The 20,167-nt window shown below is 46.4% G+C and overlaps 1 protein-coding gene across 1 annotated transcript in view; it reads right to left on the bottom strand.

The window, feature by feature from the left end:
* shisa10.1 (shisa family member 10, tandem duplicate 1) overlaps positions 1–20,167 on the bottom strand; it is a 96,933-nt gene that overhangs the window by 64,079 nt on the left and 12,687 nt on the right. Inside the window, exon 2 of the mRNA XM_078209738.1 lies at positions 9,768–9,822. Within this exon, the coding sequence (XP_078065864.1) occupies positions 9,768–9,822 (55 nt within the window). The remainder of the gene's footprint in view (positions 1–9,767; positions 9,823–20,167) is intronic.

The raw sequence follows: 20,167 nt of genomic DNA, 5'->3' as shown, positions 1-20,167 counted from the left end.
CATTGACATCGGGTGGGAATTTCCAGCACTGGGCAGGTGAGACTGGAAAATCCCATCCATAGAGTTTGCCAGGACAGAAACAGAAAATTGGATTTTGGACAGTATATTACCTTCTTTGCAGATAAAAAGAGACATAGGATGTTCTGTTAAAAAAAATACAGAACAGGCTCTGCCAACTCACTTCACTTGTGTTAGATAGAACCACAGGTTTACAGTGCATTAATAAGCCGGTCAGCTCATCATGTCTGGCCTTCAAAACAAATCTCCCTGCCCCAAGCTCTCCCCAAAGCCCTGCACCTTCCTCCCATTCAAATACTTACCTCATATCCAACATACGTCCCTTAATGGGTGTCATGGTCTTGGCCGCTGGCAAGCCTCCCATGTTGCAAAGATATTCTGCATAAAGTAATTCCTCCTAACCAGTCTCCTCACTCTGGCAGTGAGAATTTTCAATTGACGACCCCTGAACACTGCGGGAATAGTCTTTTCATATTTGCTCAATCAAAACACTTCAGAAATTCTAAAAAACTGTCTCATGAACTTTGTCTTAACCTTTGTTGCTCCACTGGATATAATCCCAGCATTGAGCTTTCCCAACCTTTAGTACGGTTCCAGTGAATTCATGCTCTATGGGCTATTATGGATGTAAATTATAGTTCCTCTTTTTTGGAATCATATAATTATGGTTCCTTTTTATGGAACGGCCTCTAAAGCTGCACACAGTCATCAGCACACGGTCTAACTAACGACTGATACAAATTCATCCAGCAGAGGCAAAGAAAACCCGAGTTCCAAAATGGAAAATACAAGCAACGCATACTCAGTGCCCATGGGTGAAATCTTTATCATGATGTGGAGATGCCATCGTTGAACTGGAGTAAATACAGTAAGATGTCTCACAACACCAGGTTAAAGTCCAATAGGTTTACAGAGTACCCTTCATCGTCCAGTACTTCCCCGGAGCGGAGAAGCTACGACATCTTCTCCGGAGCCTTCAACATGTCATTGATGAAGACGAACATCTCGCCCAGGCCATCCCCACACCTTCGCTTCTTGCCTTCAAACAACCGCACAACCTCAAACAGACCATTGTCCGCAGCAACCTACCCAGCCTTCAGGAGAACAGTGACCACGACACCACACAACCCTGCCACAACAACCTCTGCATGACGTGCCGGATCATCGACACGGATGCCATCATCTCACGTGAGAACACCATCCACCAGGTACACGGTACATACACTTGCAACTCGGCCAACGTTGTCTACCTGATACGCTGCAGGAAAGGATGTCCCAAGACATGGTACACTGGGGAGACCATGAAGACGCTACGACAATGGATGAATGAACACCGCTCAACAATCACCAGGCAAGAGTGTTCTCTTCCTGTTGGGGAACACTTCAGCGGTCACGGGCATTCAGTCTCTGATCTTCGGGTAGGCGTTCTCCAAGGCGGTCTTCATGACACACAACAACACAGAGTCACTGAGCAGAGACTGATAGCCAAGTTCCGCACACATGAGGACGGCCTCAACCGGGATCTTGGGTTCATGTCACACTATCTGTAACCCCCATGACTTGCCTGGGCTTGCAAAATCTCACTAACTGTCCTGGCTGGAGACAGTACGCATCTCTTTAACCTGTGCTTAATCCTCTCTCCACTCACATTGTCTGTACCCTTAAGACTTGATTACCTGTAAAGACTCGCATTCCAACCATTATTTTGTAAATTGAGTTTGCCGTTTGTGAACAGAACTCCCACTTACCGGATGAAGGAGCAGCGCTCCGAAAGCTAGTGGCTTGTGCTACCAAATAAACCTGTTGGACTTTAACCGGGTGTTGTGAGACTTCTTACTGTGAAATCTTTATCCCCAAGAGCATAAAGGTAGGTTTGCCACCAGGAGAGGGGGACATGGCCAGGATACTATCTGTACAGGTCATGTTAATGAAGGACATAAGGAGGCACTCAACACATTTTGTGCACGTGTATATATTGTACATGCATGATAATGACTTTTGGCCTTTCAACTCCAAAGAGCTTGGGAGAAGCTAACTTGCCGAATGTGTGTACTCTAATGTCAGAATGTGCAGCACACACCACTTACTTGTAATTTGATGTAAACAATACCTTGAAGGGGAAAGAAAATCTTCCTGTTTTAAATTGACCCCTGTACGGATCATGTTAATGAGGGACAATAAGGATATAGGCTGCACTGGACATGTTAATGAGGGACAATAAGGATATAGGCTGCACTGGACATGTTAATGAGGGACATTTGAAAAACATGTACAGAGTTTCTCTATAGTAGCAAGGACATCCATAAGATGACCAAATATGTTATTCATCAGTAGAAATTCCATCTTTGCATTAATTTGTCAAAGATTTGCAAGTCAAAACGTATACTCATTGAAATATTGTGAACACTTCTCTTCCGGGCTGCAAAGTGATGCTTCACATTATGTTTACAAAATGGCCTTGCTCCCAACTTGTTCTATAGCAGTCAGATAAGTGTTTCTGTGAAGCCACGCTCTCGTAGAGCAGCAGCAACTTGCATTGAGGTTTCGAATCATATCCAGCAATATAGCTGGTGATTGTAATCTGTATCAGCACAAAGCCGTAAGCCCCATCTTTAGACACCTAGCCCAAATCAGATAGAATGTGTAAAGTTAAAGGATTAAGCATAAGCAATGATTAACAAGTGCTGCTGTTTTTCTTTCCCACACAAATCCTTGTGTAGATCCATGGGAACAGATTGTAAATCATTTTGGATCTTATGTACCTTAGAGCGCTGGCTAACATCCCACACTTAGCTCATTTAAGATTACATGCTCATTATACCCATAACAGCTAAGCAAAGGGAAACTCCAGAAAACTCTTCATTTAACTATAGACTGATTGCTACTCTCTGACCAACATTCCACTTCATGTTCCCGCAAAGAAATGCAAAACTAAAACATATATGTTTTATATGTTTAGAAGTGGACTTAATAATGAGAATATTAGTGCCCACTGTTGTTCAGGAGTTGTTACAAATCGCCACAGAGACTGATAACTTTTAAGTAGAAGTTGGAATTCCCAGTGACTGGCTCAAAGGATCACACAAGCTTTCACATTTTAAGACTTCGACTGCAACAAACTAAAACAAAACGACTTATTTAGCACGAAAGTAATAACTAAACCACAGAGAAGGTATCCTTTATCAGCTTTTAAAACACAATTGAAAAATCATGTGGCACATTTAAAAATACTGCAGTCTACAGAAACCGGACCAAAGTTACTTCCAGCTTCCAATGGGATCACTACTCTGTTTTACCGAGACATAGGCCAGAGTTTTACCGCCTCATCAGCCCCAGAGCTGGGGCAGGCGAGGTTCGCAGAACGGCATTCTCTGTTGGCCTCAAGCAGGATCTTACGAGCCTCAGGCGGGCGAGGTGGTAAAATTCCGGCAGTAATGTCCAGTGACCGTTGAAGGGCCTTCCCCCTCAGTCTTCTGAGAAATCTCGAATCCATCACAGCAGCATGACTCACTCCGGCAATTCCTTCTCCCAACCACACATCTTCCAGTGTCCTTAAATTCCCATGGGTTCTGAATCTTTGACCGGAGAACATCTCATCATATTATGCCTGATAGCTAACTGAGAAATAGCAGATTTGCCCCTCTGCTGACCACAGCAGATGCCGTCCCTGCTCTCTGTCCAGAACACTCTACCTTTGCGTCCAGGTTTTAAAACAAAAATCGGACTGTGTGACAGTCTGGAAGTCTACCCGTTGGCAAAGCCAGTTGTTCTATCCTTTGTGCTCAGGTGTTAAACCTTGCATATGGATTTCAATAGCACTTGACCTGGGCCCCATGTTTCCATGGTAATCAAGCAACATCAGCCTATCACTGGGCAGAAGTAGCAGAACACCACATGTTCCCCTTTTTACCTCAAATTAAATTAGACAATTCAAAACATAACCATCTTATAAAACCTCAGGGGAATCAGGAAGTTGCTGTCCAACTTGCCTAGCCTTACCACAAGTCTCATCACACCAGTACCTGACTGAGAGATATGGCAGTTGAACACACTTGTCCAGTTGCTGTACTAGATTCCCACTGGAAAAATTCAAGACTTGTCCATTCACATGCAAGGACATTTTTAGATGGCATGATAAGTCTTAGTTCTGACAAAACAACATCCCTGGCATGGAAAATTACTTTTACAAACATGGGGTCCCATTGAGTCAAATGTTGCGTCATTATTGAAGGTTGCCTTTACAAATGATTTATTCGGACTCTTTTCTGTCTCAACTCCCTCTTAATCCAATTTTTATTTCCTTCTCTTTATTTTGCTTTCTGTACACGATTTTACACTGAAGTAAATGCTTTAACTTACGTTTACTGATTTAGACTCTGCAGACCTCAGCAAGACGTCTTCAATCTGAGTGGCTGAGAGGTGAGCAGTTTGTCCTGGTTACACAGAGCGCAGATCCCCTATAAAGGTCACTGCAATGTTTTGGGGGTCATTTACCCGCTGCTGACCAGGTCTATTTCCCAGTTGGCAATGATGGGGAGAGATTTAGTGCATTAAAGCAGAGGGAAATAGATTGAATAGCATTTTGAGTGACTGCTTAGAAAATTCTTGAGAAAATATACATGTGCTTTTTTCCTGGAAAAAATCTTGGAAAATACTGGAAAAGCTCCTCATTGTGTGCAAACGCACCAATTTGAAAACAGCATTTTGTAGAACAGATTTTAAAATGCCAGTGAAGACAAAGTCACACCTCCAGAAAAAGCAGCACTTTTTCTGTGCTCTGCCCTTTTACACTTCATTTCCAAATATCCTGTTCGTGACAACATTCAAAATTCACTGCTGAATACACAAGTGATGTTTGCTGGACTGTTAATACTGTACCAGAAGGTTTGATGCAACTTGGAAGCATGTATTAAGTTGAAGTTAAAGCTTAAAGTTTATTTATTAGCGTCACCAGTAGGTTTACATTAACACTGCAACGAAGTTACTGTGAAAATCCCCTAGTCATCACACTCCGGCGCCTGTTCAGGTACACTGAGGGAGAATTTAGCATGGCCAATGCACTTAACCAACACGTCTTTCGGACTGTGGGAGGAAAACAGAACACCCAGAGGAAACCCACACAGACACGGGGAGAATGTGCAGACCCCACACAGTGACCCAAGCCGGGAATTGAACCTGGGTCCCTGGCGCTGTTAAGGCAGCAGTGCTAACCACTGTAACTTACTCAGGAACTGCAGTTACAAACCCACTGGCAATCAACTCTTCATTCTTTTAATGTTAGGCTTAATTGATTCTACTCAATGCCACAGCATCACATTTCTCTGGGCAGCTTTTACATCTCTGAATACCATTCATATTTTCTGATGTAACGGCAAGACGTGGCAAAAAAGGCTAGAAGGTATTGTAACTTGATCTCCAGAATGTGGGTTACATTCCAGGCCAGATAGTTGCAGTGATCTCTGCTGCAAATTCTGAAAATTAAAAAGTGATTTGAACGGACATATTTCAGTTTCACAGCACAAAGTTACCAATGATTTAACCTCACACGGAGCAGGTGGGAAGACATTGTTGGGGTAGTTTATCTTGCTTGATTGTATGTTTCCCAAAGTATTCTGGAAGCACTCAACACCAGAACATGAACATTTCCCACTTGAGTTCAAACAGTTTTTGCTGCTGTGAGGGCCCTAACTGCTAGTGTGGGAGTCACAAATTGATGAGGAGTAGACAGGGAACACTCTTGAAGGGGTGGGTAAATGTCATGGTCTGAAGTTTTTATTAAGATGGCCTGCTCTTTAAACATTAAAAAAAAAACACAGATTGAAGCTGTCACAGAACTAAAAAGACCCTCTGCTGGACTGATTTGATTGAAAGAATATCTGGTGTAGGTAGAAAAAAGACAGCAGCATCTGGTCATGTACTTTCAATGAGCTCTTTGTTGACATTTCCACAAGGGTTATTATTATGTCATAATGAATGCTTGCTGAGTTCCAAAAGCTACAACTATCTCAGGGGTGGCACAGTGGAAAGCACTGCTGCCTCACAGTGCCAAGGAACCAGGTTCGATCCCTGACCTGGATCAGTGTCTGTGCAGAGTCTGCACGTTCTCCTCGTGTCTGCATGGGTTTCCTCCGGGTTCTCCAGTTTCCTCCCACAGTCCGAAAGGCATGCTGGTTAGGTGCCATGCTAAATTCGCCCTCCGTGTGCCTTGAACAGGCGCCGGAGTGTGGCGACTAGGGGATTTTCACAGTAACTTCATTGCAGTGTTAATGTAAGCCTTCTTGTGACACAAATAAATAAACTTTAAAACAAAGGCTTCGGAGTTCACGGTTTGATTGTAAGTGTGCATGCATGTGTGCACACAATACTGTGGGCATGCTCAAATGTGTAGGGCACGTGAATGTGCACATGTACAAATTTGTGCACGCAACAATTTGTTACATGCGTGTAAACATGTGCACACATGCATGAATGCGCACAAATGTGCGCATGTATGCATGTGCATGCCTGTGTGCACATCAATGCACGTGTGCGCCTGTGTGCATGTCAATGCATACACGAGCACATGAATGCCTGTGTGCACGCACGCGGATGCATGTGTACATGCGCATACTTCTCCACCGAGTTTTAAATGTGATATAAACCAACCTCCGGGTTAATCATAAAGCGAGTTTGTAGACAACCTTGAAGCTTCTAGAGAGATTTTTTGGAGAAAGCGCAGCTTGTAGAAAACCATTGTCTTCAAATTGGTTCACACAAACTGTGCGATTGGAAGACACGCCATTTCACATTTGAAAAATATTTCAAAACAACTTCTGCTTACAGACAGCTAGTCAGAGGAAATAAGTACGCATCTCTTTCTCCTGTCTGTTACAGTAGGAATAGAAAAGCAGATTTATCATATCAGACTGAGCAATGTTATTATTAGGAGATCCTTCTACAAGAATCACAACCATAAACCTAGAGGTACTGCAAGCAATTATGAAAGCAAATGCTATTTTAGCCTTTATTGCAAGGGGGTTGAATACAAGAGTAATGAGATCTTACCACAATTACGTAGGACTTTTGCAAGATCACAGCTCGATTACTGTGTGCATTTGTGCACTTCCAACCAAAAGAAGTGTACAGTTGCTTTAAAGGATGTGTGACAAAGGTTCACTTCAGTGATGCCCGAGATGTGAGAGTCACAGATGAGAGATTAGTAGATTGGGCCAACATTCTCTGGTGCTTAGAAGAATGAGGTGATCTGTATGGCCAAATTCCCCTCCAACTCAATTTTCAAGTTTGCTGATGACATCACCACATAGTGGAGGACATGCCCCTGTCTACATCAACGGGAATGAAGTAGAAATGGTTGAGAGCTTCATGTTTCTAGGTGTCCAGATCACCAAAAACCTGTCCTGGTCCCTCCACACCGATGCTATAGTTAAGAAAGCCCACTTTTCTCAGGAAGCTAAAGAAATTCAGCATGTTCACTATGACTCTCACCCACTTTTACAGATAAGAACTAGAAGCAGCAGTAGGCCATCTGGCTCCTTGAGCCTGCTCCTCAAATGCACCATAGGAAGCATTCTTTCTGGTTGTATCACAGCTTGGTGTGGCTCCTGCTCTGCCCAAGACCGCAAGAAACTACAAAGGGTTGTGAATGAAGCCCATCCATCACACAAACCAGCCTCCCATCCATTGACTCTGTTTACAATTCCCGCTGCCTCAGAAAAGGAGCCAGCATAATCAAGGACACTACGTACCCCGGACATACTCTCTTCCACTGGGAAAAAGATACAAAAGTCTGAGGTCACGTACCCCAAGTAACTCAAGAACAGCTTCTTCCCTACTGCCATCAGACTTTTGAATGGACCTATTAAGTTGATCTTTCTCTACACCCTAGCTATGACTGTAACAGTACATTCTGCACCCTCTCCTTTCTTTCTCTATGGTATGCTTTATCTACTAATACACGTGACAATATTAAAATCAATCTCACTGAAAAACATAAAATTTCTACAGGCTTCAAGTGTTGTTCCTGGGAGACTGTTTCTCATAATTGGAAAGGTTAGAAGAAGGATCATAGTGTCAGAGAGTTGTGAATCTTTGAAATTCTCTGCCCAAGAGGGCTGTGGGTGCTCCATTATCAAGTATATGCATGATGGATATTGATAGATTACTGAACCCCATGGAAATTAAGGGATGTAGAGATAGGACAAGAAAGTGCAGTTGAAGTAGAAGATCAGCCATGATCCTTTGAATAGCAGAGCATGCTTGAGGGGCTGAATGGCCTACACAGAGTGACCTGATTTTTATTTACCAGTTTCCAAATCACCATGGGGATGAAATTCCTCTTTGAATGGAGACAAATTACTCATGAAATTGCATTGTCAGAAATTAACTACAACTTCCAAGTTCCAGTGATTTTGTGAGCAGATCGTAAGGGAGAACCAAAAGAAAATCTACTGCATTCTGTTGAGAATTTCACTTTGCAACACCCACCCCATTGCCACCCAAACTGGCTACACACTCTTGTTGGTGTTGTCCTGGACCCAAACCCCAAGGTTTATTATGAAGCCAGACTCGACCCCAACAATTTTTCTAGTTTGGCATAAATGTGAGGATGGAATGCCTCACTCCAGGACTAACTCCACTGACAAATTAGGGATCTTTTATCATAAAACAAACTTTATTTAATAACACAGCTTAACTATAACTCTGACAAATGAAGCAGATTAACTAGTAACTGTTGAACAATATTTAAAAATGAAAAGAAACAACTTCAATTTCCAACTTATCACTGTTTTCAGTTTCAATTCCCCTTACAAACTCAAAAACCACTTTAAATGCAGTTAGCAACCATAAATATACTTGCTATAATGAGCGTAGATAACCTTGAAGCTTCTAGAGAGATTTTTTGGAGAGGGCGCAGCTTGTAGAAAACCACCATCTTCAAACAACTCCTAGCCAGAACTGAACAGCTGTTTTTCCTGTTACAGACCTAGCTGTGCCACCCCCACCCCTCCCCTCATTAGCCAGATCATCACAAGATCCTGCATACCCAAACCCGCCTTCCATTCTTTTAATCAAGACCCCAGGGAAAGCTCCACCTATAAATAAAAATCCATTAGACCTTTCCTAAGCAAACACAAGATGGCTAAAATAATTGTAGAATCCCTACAGTACAAAAGGAGGCCATTTGGCCCATCGAATCTGTACCGACCATAATCCCAACCAGGCCCTATTCCATAACTCTCGTTTACGCTGCTAATCCTCCTGACACTAGGGTCAATTTAGCACGGCCAATCAACCTCACTTGCACATCTTTGGACTGTGGGAGGAAAGTGGAGCACCCGGAGGAAACCCACGCAGACAGAGGGAGAATGTGCAAACTTCACACAGACAGTGACCCGAGGCTGGAATTGAAGCCGAGTCCCTGGCCCTGTGAGGCAGCAGTGCTAACCACTGCGCCACCGTGCCGCCCATTATTATTCTGCTCTTCCAGCATCTGAGCTAAATGTTTTCTTGACAAACCTGTAGGGGAGAGTTGAATCTGGAAAAACAGTGCCCATAAACATATAAAAATTTATATGGCACACTATCATCACAGTGCTCAGATCAGACATTTGAGGATCAGCAACCTGAAGCCACTAGCTCAACATTCAACGACTCTTAATTAGTGCAACTCATTCTGAAGCAAATGTCCAGATTGGAAAAATGATTCAAATTGTGTCCAATGAATGCGGAAATAAAATGAAAATACTTACTGACTTTGCTGGGGACAAAGTAGTGAATCCTCATCTTCACAATCGTATGCGGAAACTGGAGGAGGGAAATGAAAAGAAAAAAAGATATATATATCAAAAAGATTATTTTTGAAACTAATAGCGTGGCTTTCAAATTTTACAGGTAGGTGAATATATCATTTCACAAGATCAATCAAGCAGTAACCTATCGACCTGTCATTTTGTTCCACGTTTCAGTTATTCAAAATATTTTAATGTTAGATTATGATTCTTACAGTCAACTCAGGTTCCTTCAACTCTTTAACCTCAGGTAGTGTTGATAATATTTAATACCATTTGTAATGCCAAGTAGGCTTTAGTCCATCATCAACTTGCTCTGTCCAGGCAGAAGGAAAGAGCATATTTTTGTGCCACCAGAGATTTCCATGTCTTAGTGTACATCCAGTACAGTTGTAGAGGGCCTCGTTAAAGCCACACCCAGGGTATCGTTTGCAGTTTTGATCTCCTTATCCAAGAAAGGATATACTTGCCATAGAGGGAGTGTAACAAAGGTTCATAAGACTGATTCCTGGGATGGCAGGATTGTCATACCAGGAGAGATTGGGTCGACTGGGCCTGTATTGACTGGAATTCAGAAGAATGAGTGAGGATCTAATTGAAATTTTTAAAATTCTGATAGGACTGGACAGACTAGATGCAGGGATATTGTTGCCTCTGGCTGGGGGCTCTAGGAGTGGCACGGTGACACAGTGGTTAGCACTGCTGCCACAGCACCAGGGACATAAGAACATAAGAAATAGGAGCAGGAGTAGGCCATCTAGCCCCTCGAGCCTGCCCCGCCATTCAATAGATCATGGCTGATCTGAAGTGGATCAGTTCCACTTACCCACCTGATCCCTATAACCCCTAATTCCCTTACCGATCAGGAATCCATCTATCCGTGATTTAAACATATTCAAAGGTGTAGCCTCCACCACTTCAGTGGGCAGAGAATTCCAGAGATTCACCACCCTCTGAGAGAAGAAGTTCCTCCTCAACTCTGTCCTAAACTGACCCCCCTTTATTTTGAGGCTGTGCCCTCTAGTTCTAGTTTCCTTTCCAAGTGGAAAGAATCTCTCCATGTCTACTCTATCCAGCCCCTTCATTATCTTATAGGTCTCTATAAGATCCCCCCTCAGCCTTCTAAATTCCAACGAGTACAAACCCAATCTGCTCAGTCTCTCCTCATAATCAACACCCCTCATCTCTGGTATCAACCTGGTGAACCTTCTCTGCACTCCCTCCAAGGCCAATATATCCTTCCGCAAATAAGGGGACCAATACTGCACACAGTATTCCAGCTGCGGCCTCACCAATGCCCTGTACAGATGCAGCAAGACATCTCTGCTTTTATATTCTATCCCCCTTGCGATATAGGCCAACATCCCATTTGTCTTCTTGATCACCTGTTGCACCTGCAGACTAGGTTTTTGTGTCTCATGCACAAGGACCCCCAGGTCCCTTTGCACAGTAACATGTTGCAATTTTTTTCCATTTAGATAATAATCCAATTTGCTATTATTTCCTCCAAAGTGAATAACCTCGCATTTGTCAACGTTATACTCCATCTGCCAGATCCTTGCCCCACTCACTCAGCCTGTCCAAATCACTCTGCAGACCTTCTACGCCCTCCACATGATTCACTTTTCCACTTATCTTTGTGTCGTCTGCAAACTTTGTTACCCTACACTCAGTCCCCTCCTCCAGATCGTCTATATAAATGGTAAATAGTTGAGGCCCCAGTACCGATCCCTGCGGCACGCCACTAGTTACCATCTGCCAACCAGAAAAGCACCCATTTATTCCGACTCTCTGCTTCCTGTCGGATAGCCAATCCCCAATCCACGCTAACACCCTACCCCCAACTCCGTGTGACCCAATCTTCTTCAGCAACCTCGTGAGGCACCTTATCAAACACCTTTTGGAAATCCAAAAACAGCGCATCCACCGGTTCCCCTCCGTCAACCGCACTAGTCACATCTTCATAAAAATCCAACAAGTTTGTCAAGCACGACTTTCCCCTCATGAATCTATGCTGTGTCTGCTTAATCGAACCATTCTTATCCAGATGGCCTGCTATTTCTTCTTTAATGATGGATTCCAGCATTTTCCCAACTACAGACGTTAAGCTAACCAACCTGTAGTTACCTGCCTTTTGTCTATTTCTTTTTTTAAACAGCGGCGTAACCCGGGTTCAATTCCCGGCTCGGGTCACTGCCTTTGCGGAGTTTGCACGTTCTCCCCATGTCTGCGTGGGTTTCCTCCGGGTGGCTCCGGTTTCTTCCCACAGTCAGAAAGACATGCTAGTTAGGTGCATTGGCCATGCTAAATTCTCCCTCAGCATGCCCAAACAGGCGCCAGAGTGTGGTGACTAGGGGATTTTCACAGTAAATGTAAATCTACTTGTGACCAATAAATAAACTTTACTTTAAAAAAGAACAAGGGGTCACAGTCTCAGGAGATGAGGTAAGCCATTTAGGACTGAAATGAGGAGAGATTTCTTCACTCAGCAGGTGGTGAACCTGTGGAATACCCTACCGCAGAAGGCTGTGGAGGCCATATCACGGAATAGATTTAAGAAGAAAAATCGATGGATTCCTAGACTCTAAATGTGTCAAGAAGTATGGGGAGAGCAGGTGAGTATGGCGTTGAGATAGAGGATCCTCTAGAGAAAAAGAGGATCAGCCATGATCATAATGAATGGCGGAGCTGGCTCGAAGGTCCAAATGGCCTACTCCTATTTTCTATCCCACTTCTTCTAGATTTCCTCACCAGGTGTAAATCCAGCTGTCTAAAGACTAGAGTTGTCCAAAGACCAGACATTTTAAAGAATTTTCCATGCATCAATTTTAATTGAGTAAAATAAAATCTTACCTGCATTGTTTAAAAGTTTATTTATTAGTGTCACTGAGGGGGAATTTTGGCATGGCCAATGCACCTAACCAGCACATCTTTCAGTCCACAGCACCAGACTATCCTCTTTGCCGCTTGCGCACTAGTCTGAGCAACCCATGATCCCACCTAACCCAACTGGCAACCCAACGCATGCCCCAAGCTATCCAAACTGAAATCCAGCAAGATCCAAAATCCAGTGCAGTCTCAGTCCTGAGGTTGCCGGTTTTGAGACATTGCGCCTGTACTAACCGTGGGTTAGTACTAACCTGATTGTCTTTAGAATTTGTACCAATTCTATAACTGAATCAGTTAGACACTCAATAAGTCCACTTTCCTGTCTTATCTCCATAAACCTCAATTCCCCTACTGATTAAAGACATATTGGTCTCAGCCTTCAAAGCTTCCTCGGGTAAAGAATTCCAAAGATTCACTGCTCTTTGAGAGAAGAAAATCTTCCTCAAATCCATCTTAAATGAGCACCCCCTTATTCAACGACTATGTCCTCTAGTCCTACACTTTCCCATGAGTGGAAATGTGCTCCCAACATTTACCCTGTCTAATACCCAAGTGCCTTATATGTTTCAATCAGTATCTCCTCCCATTCTTCTGAACTCCAACGAATACAGACCCAACCTGTTTAATCTTTCCTCATACGGCAGCCTCATACCTGGGATCATCCTGGTAAAGCTCCTCTGTGCTGCCTTCAGTGATAATATATTTCCTTAAATAAGTGTCCAAAACTGTACACAGTATTCTAAATGTGGCCTCACTTGTATCTTGTGCAGCTGCAGCAACACCTTTTTACTTGTATACTCCACCCCCCTTGAAATATAAGCCAGCATTCCATTTGCCTTCTTTATTACCTTCTGCATCTGTATGCTAGTTTTCTGAACAAGGAGCTCCAAGTCCCTTTGTGTTACAGCTTTCTGCAATCTTTCCACTTAAATAATAATCCACCTTCTCATTCTTTCATTCAAAGTGAACAATCTCACATTTTCCCCACATTTAATTTTCTGTCCCCTCACTTAATCTGTCAATATCTCTCTGCAAACTATTTATATCCTCCTTACAACCCGCCTTCCCTCCTCCCTTTGTATCATCCGTAAATTTGGCCACAGTACACACTCTGTTCCTTCCTCCAAATCATTCATATATATTGTGAAGAGTTGCGGTCCCAGCACTGATCCCTGTGGCACTCCACTGGTTACTGCCCTCCAACTTGAGAAAGACCCCCTTATTGTTATTTCTTGTTCGAAGGAACAGAGTGTACTCTGGCCAGATTTGCAGATGATACAAAAGGTGGGAAGGAAAGCATGTTGTAAGAAGGATATAAATTGTTCACAGAGAGGAATTGCATTTTTTCACTATTCAAACTACCGGCCCATTTCCAATCTCTCCTTCCTCTCCAAAGGATTCGAGTGTGTTCTCACCTCCCAAATCCAAGTAATATCTACCAATTATCGAACAAGCCTAAGAGTTATCAAAGTACTTTCAAAAGGAATGCTGAAAGAGCAATGCTTCCAGAACAAGGTACGACCTAAATCCTTACGGAGACAAAATTCACTTCAATAGATGAGGCGTGCAAATTCAAAGCTCCTCAATGAAGGGTAAGCACATGTGCAGGCACTGCCGTGCTTGTTCTGCAGTGTTGTGACTGTTTCAAATTGTCACCATATTTCCAAACACAATGTGGAATGTTTACAAGATTTAACATGCCCGGTGACAAGATCATAATCTTAGTTTGAACTCAATGTTTCAATTTTTCTTTAAAGCCACGGCTTTTTGAGAGTTTCACAATTATGTACTTTACGCTTCCAATCCCTCCTTTGTTTCTAATCATTTCCTCTTTGCGACAATTGCCCCCACATTTTCTCCACCCCGCCCCTGACCTATTTCCCCATCTCCCCACCCCACCTCTCCCCTGCCCCACCCATTTCCCCACCTCTACTCTATTTCCCCTCTCTGCCCCATTCCCCCACCCCAACTCTATTCCTCCTCGCTCTGCCCCATTCCCCACCCTATTCCCCCTCGCTCTGCCCCATTCCCCACCCTATTCCCCCTCGCTCTGCCCCATTTCCCCACCCTATTCCCCCTCGCTCTGCCCCATTTCCCCACCCTATTCCCCCTCGCTCTGCCCCATTTCCCCACCCTATTCCCCCTCGCTCTGCCCCATTCCCCACCCTATTCCCCCTCGCTCTGCCCCATTTCCCCACCCTATTCCCCCTCGCTCTGCCCCATTCCCCACCCTATTCCCCCTCGCTCTGCCCCATTTCCCCACCCTATTCCCCCTCGCTCTGCCCCATTCCCCCACCCTATTCCCCCTCGCTCTGCCCCATTCCCCCACCCCAACCCTATTCCCCCTCGCTCTGCCCCATTCCCCCACCCCAACCCTATTCCCCCTCGCTCTGCCCCATTCCCCCACCCCAACCCTATTCCCCCTCGCTCTGCCCCATTCCCCCAACCCTATTCCCCCTCGCTCTGCCCCATTCCCCCACCCCATTCCCCCACCCCATTCCCCCTCGCTCTGCCCCATTCCCCCTCGCTCTGCCCCATTCCCCCACCCCATTCCCCCTCGCTCTGCCCCATTCCCCCACCCCAACCCTATTCCCCCTCGCTCTGCCCCATTTCCCCACCCTATTCCCCCTCGCTCTGCCCCATTCCCCCACCCCAACCCTATTCCCCCTCGCTCTGCCCCATTTCCCCACCCTATTTCCCCTCGCTCTGCCCCATTTCCCCACCCTATTTCCCCTCACTCTGCCCCATTTCCCCACCCTATTCCCCCTCGCTCTGCCCCATTCCCCCACCCCAACCCTATTCCCCCTCGCTCTGCCCCATTCCCCCACCCCAACCCTATTCCCCCTCGCTCTGCCCCATTCCCCCACCCCAACCCTATTCCCCCTCGCTCTGCCCCATTCCCCCACCCCAACCCTATTCCCCCTCGCTCTGCCCCATTCCCCCACCCCAACCCTATTCCCCCTCGCTCTGCCCCATTCCCCCACCCTATTCCCCCTCGCTCTGCCCCATTCCCCACCCTATTCCTCCTCGCTCTGCCCCATTCCCCCACCCTATTCCCCCTCGCTCTGTCCCATTCCTCACCCTATTCCCCCTCGCTCTGCCCATTCCCCCACCCCAACCCTATTCCCCCTCGCTCTGCCCCATTCCCCCACCCCAACCCTATTCCCCCTCGCTCTGCCCCATTCCCCCACCCCAACCCTATTCCCCCTCGCTCTGCCCCATTCCCCCACCCCATTCCCCCTCGCTCTGCCCCATTCCCCCACCCCATTCCCCCTCGCTCTGCCCCATTCCCCCACCCCAACCCTATTCCCCCTCGCTCTGCCCCATTTCCCCACCCTATTCCCCCTCGCTCTGCCCCATTCCCCCACCCCAACCCTATTCCCCCTCGCTCTGCCCCATTTCCCCACCCAGAACTGGCTTGCCTGCAGAAGGCAGAGAGTGGCTGTGGAGGGGTCTTTCTCTGCATGGAGGTCAGTGACCAGTGGAGTGCCCCAGGGATCTGTTCTGGGACCCTTGCTGTTTGTCATTTTCATAAATGACCTGGATGAGGAAGTGGAGGGATGGGTTGGTAAGTTTGCTGACGACACCAAGGTAGGTGGTGTTGTGGATAGTTTGGAGGGATGTCAGAAGTTGCAGCGAGACATAGATAGAATGCAAGACTGGGCGGAGAAGTGGCAGATGGACTTCAACCCGGATAAGTGTGTGGTGATCCATTTTGGCAGATCCAATGGGATGAAGCAGCAGTATAATATGAAGGGTACCATTCTTAGCAGTGTAGAGGATCAGAAGGACCTTGGGGTCCGGGTCCATAGGACTCTTAAATCGGCCTCGCAGGTGGAGGATGCGGTCAAGAAGGCGTACGGCGTACTGGCCTTCATTAATCGAGGGATTGAGTTTAGGAGTCGGGAGATAATGCTGCAGCTTTATAGGACCCTGGTTAGACCCCACTTGGAGTACTGCGCGCAGTTCTGGTCACCTCATTACAGGAAAGATGTTGAAGCCATTGAAAGGGTGCAGAGGAGATTTACAAGGATGTTGCCTGGATTGGGGGGCATGCCTTATGAGGATAGGTTGAGGGAGCTTGGTCTCTTCTCCCTGGAGAGACGAAGGATGAGAGGTGACCTGATAGAGGTTTACAAGATGTTGAGAGGTCTGGATAGGGTAGACTCTCAGAGGCTATTTCCAAGGGCTGAAATGGTTGCTACGAGAGGACACAGGTTTAAGGTGCTGGGGGGTAGGTACAGAGGAGATGTCAGGGGTAAGTTTTTCACTCAGGGTGGTGGGTGAGTGGAATCGGCTGACGTCGGTGGTGGTGGAGGCAAACTCGTTGGGGTCTTTTAAGAGACTTCTGGATGAGTACATGGGATTTAAATGGGATTGAGGGCTATAGATAGGCCTAGAGGTGGGGATGTGATCGGCGCAACTTGTGGGCCGAAGGGCCTGTTTGTGCTGTGGCTTTCTATGTTCTAGGTTTCCCCTCGCTCTGCCCCATTTCCCCACCCTATTTCCCCTCACTCTGCCCCATTTCCCCACCCTATTCCCCCTCGCTCTGCCCCATTCCCCCACCCCAACCCTATTCCCCCTCACTCTGCCCCATTCCCCCACCCCAACCCTATTCCCCCTCGCTCTGCCCCATTCCCCCACCCTATTCCCCCTCGCTCTGCCCCATTCCCCCACCCTATTCCCCCTCGCTCTGCCCCATTCCCCACCCTATTCCCCCTCGCTCTGCCCCATTCCCCACCCTATTCCCCCTCGCTCTGCCCCATTCCCCCACCCTATTCCTCCTCACTCTGCCCCATTCCCCCACCCTATTCTCCCTCGCTCTGCCCCATTCCCCCTCGCTCTGCCCCATTCCCCCACCCTATTCCTCCTCGCTCTGCCCCATTTCCCCATCTGATTCCTCCTCGCTCTGCCCCATTCCCCCACCCTATTTCCCTCACTCTGCCTTATTCCCTCACCCCTACCCTATTTCTCTCACTCTGCTCCATTCCCTCTCGTTCTGCCCTATTCCCCCACCCCAACCCTATTCCCCCTCGCTCTGCCCCATTCCCCCACCCTATTCCCCCTCGCTCTGCCCCATTCCCCACCCTATTCCCCCTCGCTCTGCCCCATTCCCCACCCTATTCCCCCTCGCTCTGCCCCATTCCCCCACCCTATTCCTCCTCGCTCTGCCCCATTCCCCCACCCTATTCCCCCTCGCTCTGCCCCATTCCCCCTCGCTCTGCCCCATTCCCCCACCCTATTCCTCCTCGCTCTGCCCCATTTCCCCATCTGATTCCTCCTCGCTCTGCCCCATTCCCCCACCCTATTTCCCTCACTCTGCCTTATTCCCTCACCCCTACCCTATTTCTCTCACTCTGCCCCATTCCCTCTCGTTCTGCCCTATTCCCCCACCCCAACCCTATTTCCCCTCGCTCTGCCCCATTTCCCCACCCCTACCCTATTCCTCTTCGCTCTGCCCCATTCTTCCACTCCTACCTTTTTTCCCCACCCCATCCCCATCCTATTTCCCTTCCCCCACTCCATTTCCCCACCCCTCCCCTTCCCTACACCCCCACTCCATTTCCCCACCTCTCTCCCCCCCCTCTCTCCCCCCCCATCTCTATTTCCCCACCCCTCCAATATTTTCCAGAGTACTCGTGTTAAGCTGAGGCAAACATGCTTTTATCTACCATTGTTCCAATCATCTACCCAAGGACAGCTAAACTTAGTGTACTTTACTGATTTCTGCACTTCTGACACACCAATAGGAATTTCAAACCCGTCTCTACAACGGGTCCTTCCAAATTTATTTTTTTACATTCAACGGAGTAATATTCTTCAATTATTTCCCATCCGTAATCACTGCCATTTGCAGAGAAGTGCTCGATGGAGACAGAGAGTAAAGAATTCATCATTAAACCAGGGCACAAGCTGCATTTACAGACATTCGTACATTTTGCCACCCTGCTTCTGGGAAAGTGGTCCCAAAATGACTTCCCAGTGTCATTCTTCTACTTTCATACTTAACACTGTTAATTTAGGTACAAAGGGAGAACCAAGACCCCCACCAACAACAACTGACTTCACTTAGACAGCACCTTTAACAGAGTAAATTGTCCCAAGGAGCTTCACCGAAATGTTAGAAAACAGAATTGGACACCCGACCACAAAATGAGATATTAGGGAAGACAAAAACTTTGTCAAAGACGGGAATGTTAAGGAGCACCCGGAAGGGTGGTGAAGAGAGGGGTACAGAGGCAGGGGAGGTTAAGCACGGAAATTCCAGAGCTTAGGTCCTGGGTAGCTGAAGGCAGAGAGACCAGTGGTGGTGCAATTCAAAAACTCAGGATGCAGAAAAGGAAAGAATCATATCAGCACAGGAATCTCGGAGGGTTATGGGGCTGAAGCAGATTACAGGGAGGGATTTGAAAACAAGGAGGGGAGTTTTAAAATTGAAACATTGCTTAACGGGAGTCAACGTTGGTCAGTGAGTACCAGGCGATGGACGAATATAACATGGTATGATGGGGGGGGCACGTGTAGAGTTTTGGATGACTGAAGTTTATCAAATGAATCTGGAAAGCAGGCCAGCAGTGCGTTGGAATGGTAGAGGTAACAAAGACATGAAGGAGGGTTTAAGCAGCAGATGGGTTGAGAATTGCGTCAAAGTTGAACGTTGCTATAGAGGTCAAAATAGGCAGTCTTTAGTAATGGTGTGGACAGGAGGTTGGAAGTTCATGTTGGAGTCAAACATGACAGACTCAATGGGCTGAAGGGCCTTATCTGTGCTGTACGACTATCACCAAGGCTGCAGACACACTGGGCAGGAATTTACAGCCTCACTCGTCGCAGAACCGTAAAATTCCACCCAAGGTCAACAGACCCTCCCATTGTCCACTGCTCCAATTCCCGTGGCGGGAGATGGTAAAATTCCAGCCACTGATTCTTCTGCATGTACACTGCGTATCCCACCCTCCTGTTGTAATTTTGGGTTGTGGCACAGCAGGTCGACAAAGGAAAAATGAATTAGAAGCAAGAGTAGGCCATTCAGCCCCTCAAACCTGCTTCACCATTCATTAAAAGCTCATGGTTGAACTGATGACGGCCTCGAACACCCTCCCCCCCACCCAATTAACCTTTGACTCCCTTGTTCATCAGGTAACTAATAGTTCCTAACTGAACCACCTCAGCAGAATTAACTGTGCAAAAAATAAATAAATGGTTATGGAAAAAGCGCCTGATAAGGAGATTGTAAAATAATGTGGATGCATTGCTTCAAAAGTAAAATTGATAAAAAGAAACACAGAAAAATCCATGCAATTCTGGCACTTGCCGAATGGGAACTTATGCCTTCTCACACACATGGTGCTGTCTCAACTTTGACTGGGATTGATTTGCTTTCTTCCAACTGTCTAAGCATTAATTACACCTCCACCTCCGTCCCTCCTGTTCCCTGCCCAGAAGCAACCAGAGTGAAGATAAGTGCATTG

This window comes from Mustelus asterias, chromosome 3 (assembly GCF_964213995.1).
Source record: "Mustelus asterias chromosome 3, sMusAst1.hap1.1, whole genome shotgun sequence".
Lineage (NCBI taxonomy): Eukaryota > Metazoa > Chordata > Chondrichthyes > Carcharhiniformes > Triakidae > Mustelus > Mustelus asterias.
Note: the sequence above shows the minus strand (reverse complement) of the source record. Positions and strands in the feature narration are given on the sequence as shown.